Source organism: Phasianus colchicus, chromosome 3 (genome assembly GCF_987193195.1).
Source record: "Phasianus colchicus chromosome 3, bPhaCol1.hap1.1, whole genome shotgun sequence".
In the NCBI taxonomy this organism is placed as follows: Eukaryota; Metazoa; Chordata; class Aves; order Galliformes; family Phasianidae; genus Phasianus; species Phasianus colchicus.
Window position 1 is genome coordinate 85,717,210 of NC_143438.1, and position 14,454 is coordinate 85,731,663.

Consider the following 14,454-nt stretch of genomic DNA (forward strand, 5'->3'; position numbering starts at 1 on the left):
ATCATTTAGTATGTTAAGACAACTCAGAATTTACACACTGTTCCAATATCTACATATCTGTAAAAGTTTACACTAGTATACACCAAAAGAGAAACTAATCTCCCCACCACAGGTATGGAAAGAGCCAGACTGGTAGCCTGATCTGGAATGTCATTCTGATGGCTATGCAAGCCAGCATGAGTTATCAAAATGCAGTTTCTTCAGCAATGAGTACCAGGACCTACGTGGATTGGACAGTATTCTTCCCCTCTCAAAACCTAGTGACAAGGAATCAACAGGAAAGCAAGTAAGAGCCCTGAAATGTGTTAGGTTTAAGGTCAGTGCACTAGACTCTAGTGGTTACTGGTAATGAAACAGCAGAGTTTTCACTATATAAAATTTATAAATTTATTTTTTGTAAAAATCCAAAGAGCACGAAGACATCTCACTCAAAATACTGGTAAATCAAACCACACTTAGAAAAATGAAAGCTGATTTTATTATCTTATCCACAGCCAATCATTTGACATGAACATGCATACGTAATTTTGCTACGCACACACCACAGTTTAACGTTAGTTATTAAAGGTTAAACATACAACATACATCCTTACAAAAATGAGTCAAAATGCAAACGTAACTTTTAAACAAAACAGTTTTTACTCATTTAAAAAAACCTTTGTGTTGGGTACCATTTTGTACAAACACAGTTAATTTAAACAAATCTGCTTTTAGTTTCCTCATGGTTCAACATGAAAATAAGCTGCAATAGAAAATGAAGTCATCAAGGGATTTTTAAATAGCAGAAGTAGGCAGTCTTGCCATGCAGAAGAAGCAATATTAAATATTAGTTTTTCAAAAAAAGAAAAAACCACAAGTTTAAAAATATTTAGTTCAAGTCACAAATCTTTCCCCAGTACAGAGAAATCCAAATACAACGCATAATTAGCTGCCACTTAGAATGGCTATTCTGAAATGTAGAAACTTTCCAGAATTGTAATTTTTGATTTGGCACAGAAAAGAAGTCTGAGCTTACTTAAGAACAAGAAAGTGATTAAAAAAAAAAAAAAAAAAAGGTAAAACAGGAAGAGAGAAAAAAAAATACAAAGCAAGAATGAATGAGATAGTAGTTGCAATCACTAAAAAAAAAATCTGTGCATCTCAGTCATTGCAGAATACTGTCTGTCTACAGCAGGTGCGAGTTCCAGGTAATTGTTATTGCAACATGGATTTAATTTGCTTGGAGGTAGTCTCATCATTCAAATGCTTTGTTGTGTACCTAAGCACAGAAATAAAAATCAAGTTTAGAAAAACACAAACTATTTCGTTTTGGTACAGATAAGCTGAGGCATAACTGAACAAACTGAGTTTATGCTATAGAAAACCCTACAGCCACTGATCTACACCTATTCCTGTCACCTGGAAGTGCTACTATTATCAGGTCTATACTCCAGCAGCCTTACACAAAGAAGAAATAAAAAAGCCTCAGGTGGATGTTGGCTCATTCTCATATGCCACTTCTCAGTAAAGTCATGTGCAGCTGTGAAAGCCAGTTGTGAGCACTGAGACTGACTGACTTCATGGGCAACATCTTCAACTGAAACAATGCTTCTGAAATCTTCCTTCCCAACTTCCAATAACTAAACCACTTAAAGATTCCTCAGAGGCAATGGCTTAATTCCCTGTTTACTTAGATAGCTGTGCTAATTACATCTTTAAAAGGTATAGATACAAGTGTTTTTTCCCTTCTTTTCCCTCAAAATTCTCTAGGGTATTTTTTTTTTTTAATCACCACAAAAAACTTTGTGAGATCTTATTTTAAAGTACTGTGTACACTCCATGTTGCAATCCATGCACAGTTCCTTTCCCTGATCTTATTAGAAAATCTTATTCTGTAATTCAAATATTTAATGGGTTAAAATTAGCACTTTGAGTGTGATCCATAACTGCACTGATATTTTACATGTTCACTAGCAGAATATACAATGGCTTGGTTTTGAAAATCATTATCAGTATAGATTTCAGAACATTTTGGGAATACATAATTTCCACAAGAGTCCTAAGCTTTTCTAAAATCTAGAGAAGTTATTACTTGGTATTTTGCCCATGTGAAAAAGCTGAACACGATTTAAATACTTATAAGAATTTAATTCCAAACAGCTGAGATCTTTCAAAATCCATACTACCTTCCATCTGCTTTTAAGAGCCATGATTTACCTCTCAGGAAAGAAAACTTCCAACCCAAATCCTCCAAAAATCAAAGACTCAGATCATCTTAATTTCTCATGACATCATCTTGAACCCCCTTCCACCATGTAGGCACACAGCAGCTCAGCATCATTAGTCAACAGTTCCAAATGTGATTTTAAAAAAGGATTTCAATATCTTACCGCAATAAATCGTCACATATATGAAAAACCTGGATTGTTGAAATATCGTATGTATGAAATGGGTTAGTGTGGCAAAATGTCAGCATGACAGCACAGCTCAAGTTCACAGAACTGAACACAATGGAGTGAGAACCTGAACGACCTTTTGTGTACTTTGCTGGGCAGAAAAGAAATACTGTGTTTTCTCTTTAGAAACTTGTTTTCTTTTACTGATTACCATCACAAAGACTGGTTACTATCACAAGAGGTTTTAGAAATGAGTAACCAAACCATGTAGGCATGGAAACACTCAAAACTTTCCAACAGATTTTTTTTTTATCTTTAGCTAATAATCTGAAAAAAAACTTGCCCAATTAAACCACCTATAATACTACATTATTTCCCTTCTTACTACAGCTGGACACAAAGAAAAAGGAAATTAATGCAGTTTCACTACTGATAAGAAAAAGCCAATTGGGCAACATCATCTAAAGCTTCCACATTTTAAACACACAAATAGCCATACAGAATTATAGTTAACTTGTACTAATAAATATGGTACTTTTTCAAGTAAGCACAAAACAGAGGCCTCTACTTATCTACTGTGTTTCATTTTGTCTTGCAAATCCTCTGATGCCTGACACTAACACGTAGAGATATAACTGTATGATCCAATTAGCAGTTTTAGGCTTCTATAATGAGTTACTTGCTCTTTTTCATCTCTCTAATTTATGTATTAACCACTTGTCTTGTATATTCTACAGCAAACACATTGATACTCGCACTGCAAGTACCCCTTTATAAATACTTTGCAACAGCTTTTCATACGTAAGTAGAAACTGCTCCTCTATCTACCGTGTATGTCTGAAGCTATCTGTGAAACATGAAAATTGCATTAAATTACTCAGACTCTGCTAATAATACATAAAATCATTATCAAACCACACAGCCAAGGATATGGCAATATTAATTAATTAGTCAACAATTTTGTCTTCAGGTACAGTCGCTACTCTGTCACATACAATTTTTCACCCACTCTTACCCTGCAAGCAGCTGATGCATGTAAAAAGCTATCTTAGAACAAATTTACAATACAGCCTTTAAAACACAACAGCTTCTTCATGTGTCCATGGCTCCAAACACAATGGAAAGAAGCCTGCAATAACCACATTCGCCTTTCACCTCCAGCACTAAACACTTCACTGTGAAAGGAAGATCCTGGACAACTTCTGAAAATTTACAAAGATTTAAAATAAAGAAAAAAAAAGGATTACCTGAGAGCATTTAGAAGGCCTTCTACACTGTTAGGAGGCTGGTCTTTAAGAACTTTGATGCATCCTTTCATCTAGGAGTCAAAAGAAAGATGATTTTTTTCATACAAATATCTTGTAAGCTTACGGAAGTGTTATATGTTATTTGCCACTTTGAGAAAATTAATTAAAAATTGCAAGAGTGCACTTCCTTGATTAACCACTAAGCAGTATATGTTAACAGCATGCATTTCACAGACTGTTACCAAACAAACCAAGTTAGACCTGAAAACTAGCAAAGAATGAAGCATTTTACAGGAGTGAGGAACAAGCCAGATGCCACCACTGTTTTCAGTAGTTTTGATTCGTACCTTTCAATACAAATGACTGTTCACAAATGAACAAGACTGTCACCACCTGAACCTCATCACATTTTTAGCCGTCTGACAATAACCAATATGAATCTAAAGCTATAAAGAATTTTATATTTCTCACTGCTTATACACGTGTTTTGTTGCTAGTTAACAATACCCTTTCACTATCAAACCAAAAGGCACATCTGCTACTAAAACCTGCACTAAAATCCACGCAGAAGAAAAAAACTACAAAACAGTTTAAATACTCAAAAGATTACTCAGAAACAAAAAACTTACATCAATTTTAGAAGTTTTGGCAAAAGCGCCCACCGGATGCACATGGTCATAGAGTATGATGACACCCACCATTACCCTCAGACAGAATGATACTGTTTCCTCATTTGTAAACCTGCTTCTATATTCACTGTAATTGAAAAACATGGAAAATTATTCATCAAACAAAATAAAGGTAATCCCTAGTAATGCCCAAGATAAGTTTAAAGAGAAAAATTATGCACTCTGCTTTGCTCTGGTGCATCCCAATCTTGGGTACTGAGTGCAGTTTTGGGTACAATATAAGAAGGACTAAAACTATTAGAGTGTCCAAAAAAAGGCTGCAAAGATGGGGAAGGGTTTACAGGGTAAAACACATGAGGAGTGGCTGAAGTCTTATGGTTTGTTCAGCCCAGAGGAGACTGAAGGGAGACTTTGGTGCCCTACAGCTCTCCCACAAGGGGAATAGAGCAACAGGACCCAAGTAGATGGCCTGGACTTGCACCAGGGGTGGGTATGACGGTGTCAGGAAGAGGTTCTTCAGCAGAGGGTGGTCAGGCATGGAAGAGGCTGCCCAGAGCAGTGGTCTCATCCCCAAGTTTCCAGAGTTGGAGGACAGTTTGGACAACACTCTCAGACATAAGGTCTGAAATTTTGGGTGGTCCTGTGTGGAACCAGAGGCTGGTCTCAATGATCCTTGTGGGTTCCTTCCAGAGCAGAATAGTCTATAAAATCCTGCCATAAATCCTCAGAGAAAGAACAGTTCTGAGAATTTTCCTTTTTCCTTTCAGCGATCTGATCACAAAAGCAAAACCACCGCTTAGAAAGCAATAGCTGGAAGTTACAGATTCTCAAATCTAAAATAGCACCCTATCGTGATGTTTCAAACTTCCCCCTCCCTCAAAAAAACACACCAACTTTGCTTTCTGCATGCCTTATCCTTTCTCCCCTCTAATCCCTAAAATGCAAGCAACTCAAACTTCTGATGTGGGGACAGGAGGGAAATGAAAGCTCAATGGTAAAGTACTTTCTTGAATGAGATGACCATTTCAAAACAGACTAATGGTATAAACATTGGGAGATATTAATGTATTTCAAAACATACGTACTGAGATATTTGATCTGAACTTCTTTTAATTTGACATCGTGCCTCTTGTCTGAGGAGTTTTACTACTGGGAAATGAATTCCATCATAGAAAAAATACAAAGCTTATTTTGACTTTGTTTATACTCCCAGAGCCTCTCAAATTAGGAATAGACTATAGTCTGTCCTTATGCCTAAATTCATCTCATGTTCCCCAGGCAAGGGCACTGTAACTTTGTTACAGCCTTCAGCCAGGCCAACTTGCAAGGAGACACCGTTAAGCACAGTCGCTGATAACCTCTCTTCTAGGAGGCCCTAGGCAATCATGCTCAAATGGTGTATTTTCCTGAATTATATATGAGAAAACCACTTATAAGTACCACCAAGAGGTTGTCTAGCTTTCATAGCTGTTCTATTTTAAAATATTAATATGTTCAGAAAAGTAGACCACATGATTTGTGTGGCTAGCAAAATAAAACAAGTTAGTTTCATGTCAAGATTAACAACTAAGTTGGTAAAAAGATAACACCAAAATTCCTAGTTACCCAAATAGCTTTCCTCTTAATGAATCACAAGTCACATCTAAAGACATGGATATGATTAATACACAATATTAGTACTATTAATACTCACGGGGTTTCCAGCATGACCCTACACACACTAGCCATGGTGCTTAAACAATCTGTAGTATTCTCTATTGGTAAATTTTTATTCTGCAAAAGAAGATAAACAGTTTTCAATTTTTGTAAAAGATTATAATATAAAACATAAATCAAGTCAATGATCTGTTGGCATGGCAATATGGAAGAATTAAAAACTCCAGTACAATTATGGTAAAATTAAATTCTTTTGCAAAGTTGTGTTTTGTATTTTTGCTTTTGTTGTCCTGGGTTTTAAACGTTACATTAAAAGCTGGCAACCTAAACAGTAAAGTCTACAAAACTGAAGCCTACCATATCTGTTTTGCTTGCAGAAATGCACCAGTGAAACTACTGAAGTTTATGAAGTTCTAAAGGAAAAAAAACTAATCTGTTCTCTAAGGACAGACTTCTATAGCCAAATATGTGCAGCAGATGCATGTCTTTCTTTTCATTGAAGACTTATTGTTTCAGAAGAATATCTCAATCTCAGGAATTTAAAACGACAAGTAACTTTTCAAGGCATTTCAAGTGTAAAGAAGAATCAATGAAGAATTTATTGAAATAGAAATACGACTTTGTATTAGTATTCTAACACATGTACTATTTTTTACATGAAAAATAGTTTCTTCCATTTGGAACAAAACATCATAATTATCAACTGTCTGTCAGAATACAATCACTACAATTAAAGTATCATTGATATTTAGATACAGTGAAACAAGAATGCTTTACAACATTGGAATACTTTTCAGGATCCATTCTCTCTCATTAACCTTAGTTGACTTTAAACTGCAAAAGAGAAGTGCCTTCAGAAGGAGAAAAGGAAGATGCACTGCAATTCCCTCTCTATTTTAAGTACAAAATCAAACTGTTTCTCCTGAAATTTTATGAAGTTTCTGATCCAAGTACCAAAAAAAAGCAGGCAACATGCCTACCTTCTAGGTATTACTAGAGGAAATCTTTCACTATCAGTGTTCTATTACTTCCTGCTTATTTTTTGCAATGCATCCACAAGGTGGCTAGCTGACACTGTTCACCTCTACAGCTTCTAAGAAAGGCAGTTCTTGTTTCTTGAGGTTCCAAAGAAACAAGTTGGATTTCTGGATGCAAGAATAAGCCCGATAGTTCAGTTTTCAAAATGATGTCCGGCCCTGGAAAGCTTAAGTACGCTATCCAACCCATAAATGTATATTCTTACCTCTGACACAAATTTTGTTGTAGCATCACTTAAGGTTTTCAACATTGGCGTTGCTTCAGCATAAAATAAAGACATTCTGTTTGCCAACTCATTATTTACTTCATTTTCTCCTTCTGCCTAGAAAGCAAAAGGAAAGAAGAATTCAGTTGTTCTTTATATGAAAAACTAGGTCATAGCACAAGGTTACATTTCATAACATCTAAAGGTTACCTACTGGGACATTATTAATCCTCATACGGCTCAGAGTTCTTCTGTAGTAGCTGAAGTCATTCTGTATAGCAGGATTTGTCATCTATGTAGATACGGAAGGAAAAGAGTTAAGACAAACTTCTCAAGAAAAATAAAAAGACAAGATTTCATAAAATTGAGTACCAAGAAAAAGAAAATACGTAAATTCCTGAAATAAAAGACTTGTGACATTGTAAATAGAGATACATAGAACAAATCTATCTTACTAAATACACAGATTTTTCAGAACAAGATCTAACAAGGAAAGGAGGAGGTTTTCTAATAGGAATTTGAAATTAATAAGTTGAAAAAAATGTTTTTGTATATTTGATTCCAAGGATCAGACCAATACATTGGTATTATTATGAGCTAAGTTCTTTTCACGTCAGCAAGAAAGTATGTGCCCAGCTATTAACAGTAACACAAGCATCATCCCAACAGATGTACAAAATTCAGCTGAAGAAACATGACTAAGATGAACTGAAATGTAACAAGTGTCTAAAGCTAATATGATGTTTCTTCTGTATTCCAGTTTAGTTTAGCTGTAGTTCATGCGAACAAGTCATCCATAGCAGACATTTGAATATTTCCTTAATGCCCTGTTCTAGAACAGAACGCAACCCAAACTTCACTAAATAGAGTTGTTTTCTAACCTACTTACAAAATTACACCAAGTTCTTACCTTGAGCTCATCAAATCGGAGGGTAAAGTGAAGAATTTCTGCAAACTGCTTAGCAAGAGCCTGCTCTCGCTCCAGGTGTTGTGTTGGTGAATATGGAGTGCTTGTCAGGGCTCCCAACAGACCTCTCAATCCTGCCTCTTAAAAGAGAAGAGAATGTTTCACAATATACAAGTGCACCTGCTTCTTGTGTCTGATACTCTACACACTAGACTTAAAATATCAATCTTCCAAAACACATGGCAATTAATAATAGACTTTGGGAATGGTTTCTATGTGTCAATTTTATCATATTTACTTACAAACCACTATGGAAACTATGCCCAATCAGTGCTAATGACACTGATGAAATGTTTTTCAAAAAGCTTTATTCCAGCTTTGTCAGCAACGTGCAAGTTAATTTCAAGAAGATAAAACAAAATTAAAGATCGATACCTATCATCAGAAGTCATGTTTTATTTGTCTGTTTTTAAGATAAACTCACACTCATATCTTAGTGCCCTCCCAGGTTACTACAGGGACAGGAGATGTCAAGTATACTCCTATCCTCTCTTCTCTCAGGTATCCACTGAAGTAAATTTACTTCCACATGAAAAAGGCGGCATACAAAAAAAAGTGCATGGAAGGAACCTTGCAATAAGAGCTCATAACAAATGGTTGACCTGGATGTGATCTATGTCTATATTTCAAGTGTACAAACCCAGTGAAGACAAAAAGTATGTTCATACCGTTCAACTTACCTAGTCTTTGAGAAAATTCATAGAATTTCTTTAGTTTGCCTACTAATGGAACAACTGCACCCCATGCCTTCTCTTGCAGTTTCTCATCATTGGGATGCTGTATTGCCTTATATTAGGAAAAAAAGAGGAAAAGAGTATGTTTAGATAAAGAATATCTGAGACTTCACTGAAAAAAAATCTATGCAGGGTGATTGTTAAGAGAAGTAATCTAGCTTTCTAAATACTGAGCACTTTCTAGTAAAGAGATAACCAAAGACTAACCAAAGACTGTTCCAAAAAGCGCTAAACATTTGTGTTGAAAGTAAGTATCCAGCATAGAAAAGCAAAACAAAAAACACTTTGAGAAAGTATAAATAAATTGTTAAAAATAAAGTTACTCAGATTATGAAACTTTACAAAACCAGATGTCGTTAATTGAAATCAACAACTTCACTTGCAAGCAAAGCAATTCAGTGATAAAATTTTCTAATATTATCTACCACCAATTTCAGAAACCATGAAGAAAACAAACCACAATACATTCACTATGAAATTCAGGCTAAATATTACAGCAGGGACACTGTGATACAATCAGCAACATAAAGATGTCATATGTCAGACAGGCATGTATGTGTAGACCTCATCTTCACTTCATTAAGTTTTCAAGACAGATAACACTTTGAATTCAATCTCTTCAAGTTTTTAAGACAGGAACAGGACTTTTCTACAACCAAAATTTATCTAGAAAACCGAAATAAAAAAGCTTGTAACTCCCTAGCTCCCTTCTTCAGTCAAGTCCTTGACTCCAAAATCCATTTCAGTCAACTCTGGGCTGCAAGTTTCAGCACACTTCTTTCTGGCCCCTAGAAAGCTTCCTTCTGCTTTGCCTACCTCCTCTCAGCTGCAAGTCTCTTTCTCCACAGGAACTTCAGGCCTTGGTGCTGTGACACACATTGCAGCCAGATCCTAGAGCCTCTGCTTGAACATGCTCCTTCTTTAAAGAAAGGAATACGCCATCTCCCCTCCCCAGGGTTGTGTGTGACACAATTACCATTACTACACCTAACTTACCACTTCAGAGAGACTGAATAAAAACACATGGTACTTATGAAAGCTGAATAGCTATGAATTTCTCCAATTTATGTGGAGTGAGCAGAGACTTGTATCTAGTAAGGTTTCTCACAGCACGCTATAGTGAGAATTCTTCTCGCTTTATAGGAGCAAAGCAGCCCCTACTCTTCCATCTGAACCAGAAGAAGAAGGAACTGAAAGAGCATTTATTCTACTTTTCCTGGAAGTTAAAGAAAAACGGAGTGACATGCTGTTCAGAAACCCTGTTTCCATTCCAAACACCTCCTTCAGTAAATAAAAGCCACTTGGAAGGTATTGAGAAGCCTTTCGCATTAGGATTCTCACACATCAGACTTTTCCAATCAGCCCACAAACAGATATTGACATTATTTAACACTGTATTGCAGTCATGCTACGAGCTTGTCAAATGACCACTAACTTGAGCTAATGTGGAAATATAAAGAAAACCATTTGCAACAATTCCATAAAACCTCTGAGAAGTGTGCTATTACACATGTGCGTTAATATTACTGAAACAAGTGACATCCATTTTGCCATTAAAAGGAACATTCCAAAGGAGAATTTCAAGACAGCAATTTTAATAGGCAACATGCTCTGCCAAGACAGCTCCTGCAAGCAAGTTAAATTCCAGTGGTACTGTTAGGATCAATGAACAATCACAAGCTGTGCACAATCGTAACGCTCTGGCTCACCTCTCGTATTTCATGGCCAGCTCCTCTATATGACTGCAAGTCTTCCAGTATTCCTTCTGCATCCTTTAACACTACATTCACCTGATTATAAATTTCCTTTTCAGATTCTGTAGGTTGGGCATCTAAACAGTAGAACATATTAAATATTTATATATATATTTTAACAACATTATGGAATTCAAGAGGCACACCATCACCTAGGGGACAAATTCTTCATACAACTCACTAATTACTACTATGTATTAGGAACTCCAAAAGAGAGCAAATTGCATTTGTTTTAGTAATATTTTACCTTCTTTTAGGAACCCAAAAAATCCCCTTGGAGTCTACTCTGACTTATTTACTATTAGATTCAGAAAAAGAAATCCAGAGACCCTGGCAGGATGCCTTTATGAGTGCTGTGTAATGATAACCGATCCTCACCATAGGGTGCAGTGCAAACTCAGTGTACAGTAAGGGACTTAGCACACTCACTGCACATATACTAACAATGGAAATGAACACCTGAAGGTTATCTAGGATTACTGCATAAGCTTATTTCTCTTCTGCCTTGTTATTGGTAGGGAAAAGAGCTGCTGTATCTTTTACTTCTAAATATAATTAATTCACAACTCATTCTTTATTGCACTAATTGCAAAACCATAATTGAGAAGAAGATCTTGTATGAACTTCTTCTCTTCCTCTTTTTTTTTTTTTTTTTCCATTTAATTTTAAGGATATACATTGTCTTACCAGCAGTGTATTTGATTATTATTTCAGAAAGCTCTATATAGGTATGCATTTAAAGACATGTCATTCAATGTGGAAGTATGTTTTGAGAAAACCAAGAGGACTTAACGTTTAAACATAACCACTTCAGTACAAATATCTCAGACTTATTTTACCTGACAAACTTTTTCTTTTAAAATTCTGATGAAAGCTCTAAAGTTAGGCCCTGATACAAAAAAAGCTAATTAGCAAAGCTGTTAGCACAGCTATTTACAAAAAAACAAAACCAACAACAAAAAAAAAACATTTATCCTTTTAAGTGGGCAAAATACGATATTAAATAAATATCAAGATACTGTAATTCAAGGGTTTCCAATAACAAAAGTCAAGGGATTTATTGTTACTATCCTTCTACAGGGACAAACAAAAGCTATCTTATGGGCAATACAGCCTCATAATTTTGTGCAGTTTAAAAAGCCCAGCAAAAATCTTTAATGAAAGTGATTTTTCTATGATAGATATATACAACACTCACTAATGGTGATGGAAGTCAGAGACATTTAAGTTAAAAAAAGAAAAAAATCCCAATATGAGTGTGACACAATAGAAAATCATTATAAAGCAGAGTTTGCATTAGAAGAAATTAAGTTTCACATGCATTGCCTGTCTGGATTTTGTTTTAATTTTTGCATCATATTTCATAATTTTATGGTTCATCAGATACACAGAGTAGGCATTATTAGCAAACATGCCTATACAGATTTTGCAACAGTTTAACTGTGCTATTTTGAGAACAACCAAGAATTATCATGGGTAAAATTAAGCAGGTCACTCCTTTAAAAAAAAAAAAAAAGTATGTACAAGAGCACCACATTGATTAGGCATCGAGTAAAAGTGGCCAGTGCTTTTCGGATCATCACAAAGGTCACATTTATAATTTTGAAAGCTGCTGAAGACTGCTGTAAGAAATGAAGACAAAAAAAAATGAAGGAATATAGCAGACAGGTAAGCACAAGTTGACTGGCAGCAGTTCATGCACAAACATGAAATGCTATAGTGAAATACAGACTAAAATGTGAAGCTCTGTAGCATTCCAGATTGTGTTGTTAAATAATGCAATCAAGACTTGCCACTTGGATTGTCTCACGCTGAGAACTCCTCTTGCCTGTTTAATTTTTCATGACATTTTTTCTTTACCCTCTCTACTAAGGACAGTCATTTTTCAGCACTGGGGGATGAGGGGCTGCACAGCAGAAGGGCTCACAAGAACTCTTCCTTTTTTCAAAACCAGCAGACAAGCAGAACAGATGTGATACTGTGACCTTCCAAGTTAATAAATAACAATCACCCTCCGAATACAAATTATGAAGTCTTTGCTGAGTGGCTGGCTATGTATGGCAACCCCTTTATCTCCTCAAGTCTGCTTCACTTTGGATGTGAGGAAATTACCGTACTTCGTTTCCCTAGAATGTTTCAGGAAACCTAAACCAGAGACTTTATTTGTTGGGGGGGTGTTCATTTTATTGTTTATAAGTAACAAATTTCTAAATACACATTTTAAAATCCAGTAGGCACTGGATTACTTCTTCCGGCATGTATCTTATTTTGGTACACTTTCAACAGACAAAACTATAACTTGTTTTGTCCCAACTAAGCTCCTCTCCCATCTGAAATTCTTCATTGCCAGGACATGCAATGAAGAGCTATATTTTTATTAAGAGAACAGTGCAAATATAAAAAGTAAAGCCCATAGGACTGTGAAGTGAATGTAAAATTATTTAGGATGGAATAAGATGGGTTTAAAAAAAAACAGTGTGGAAAAGCTTCAAGCCGTGGTGCAGGCTGGCTCAGAACAATTGGCTTATTGGCTTTGGAAGACACTGTCCTGTAATAAGTCAAAGATAAAAAGGGAGAGGCTCCTCTCTCCAGTGCATCTGGAAGCTCCAATAGATGGAGGGAGCATTTGCACACACTTGGATGTACATGAGGACTCAAGCTGTGGGGACTTTATTTGAGTCACTAACTGTAAAACTTGTTTTCCTCACTATGGAGGACATGGACCAGAAATGAAAAACGTACTTCTGGAACTTGTCTTGATAATCAAGAATGAACAGCCAGCAATGCCAAGCATCCAAACAGCAACATGAAGGTGGTAACTTCAGGGATTCCCCCTTTCCTCTTACAGAGGATGTAAATTCATGTCACAACTGCATGACAATGCTTTACTTTTACCTGGCAAAAACTCCCATTACACGAGCAAATAGAGCAAGCACAGCACAGCTTGCTGAGCAGTTCTGAGGTTTGATATCATTGCCAAGGGAGCTAACCCGTGGTTATTCAGGGCAGCTTTCCCATCTTTAATCCAGTAATAAGTGCAGACTGATATCCTTTGAGCAAATGAGAAGTAAATTTCACATTTAATCAGAACGTTACTGCACTAAATGCAACATACATTTAGAGTTCAGAATGCTCACACAGTAACATGTTAAAGACAAGAGACTGGACTTAAGCAACATACAAACGCTGTCATGTGAACTAAATGCTGTGAGTATGACAACGTATTGCATGCTAGGAACACACATTTTGTGACTATTTAAAAGCATCTTAGTTGGCCTACAGAATAAAGGAGGGACAGAAAATAAGGGTTAACAATTAAATAGTATTTGCTGTGTGCTGTAAAACTGGTATTTTTCTTAGAGAAGAACACATTAAGTTATTTGAAACCAGATGGGACTCACCAACAGGGGAGAAATTCCAGCCTGCTAGAGATGAGCAACCTGGTCTGGAGGGAGGTGACTCTGCAGAGGGATTGGAACTAGATGATCTTAAAGGACCCTTCCAACCCAAACCATTCTATGATTCTATGAAATGATGTATGCGTCTCTACCGTAACAACTCTGGAGAAAACTGTCTCTGTGGCTTCTCTGAAACCCAGCTAAGATTTTTGGAGGTAATGCAGAATACTTTCAGTGCTAGCTTGAGATCACCACCTGCAAGCAAAAGTACTCTGCAGCTTAGCTACTATTCAAACCACTAAGTTTGAGAAGGATTGCATTGTGACAGCAGTGACATCAATACAAGCTTCCCATGTTGTACGTGGCTGTTGAAGTGGGACTGCAAAGATTTTAGTAGAATATTTAAAATAATTATTTGTTTCAAACAGCTGGATTGAATGACCAAAGAAAA

General features: G+C 36.2%; 1 protein-coding gene across 17 annotated transcripts in view; it reads right to left on the reverse strand.

Moving 5' to 3' along the window:
* Positions 1-455: 455 nt before the first annotated feature.
* Positions 456-14,454, reverse strand: part of CYRIB (CYFIP related Rac1 interactor B) — a 99,730-nt gene continuing 85,731 nt past the window's right edge. For all 17 annotated transcript variants that reach the window (XM_031591228.2, XM_090137996.1, XM_031591226.2 and 14 more), the window contains 9 exons: positions 10,561-10,682; positions 8,798-8,903; positions 8,061-8,197; positions 7,365-7,442; positions 7,151-7,267; positions 5,945-6,024; positions 4,252-4,378; positions 3,623-3,693; positions 456-1,258 (listed from right to left, as the gene is read on the reverse strand). In XM_031591228.2, the coding sequence (XP_031447088.1) occupies positions 1,195-1,258; positions 3,623-3,693; positions 4,252-4,378; positions 5,945-6,024; positions 7,151-7,267; positions 7,365-7,442; positions 8,061-8,197; positions 8,798-8,903; positions 10,561-10,682 (902 nt within the window). In that variant the 3' untranslated portion in view covers positions 456-1,194. The remainder of the gene's footprint in view (positions 1,259-3,622; positions 3,694-4,251; positions 4,379-5,944; positions 6,025-7,150; positions 7,268-7,364; positions 7,443-8,060; positions 8,198-8,797; positions 8,904-10,560; positions 10,683-14,454) is intronic.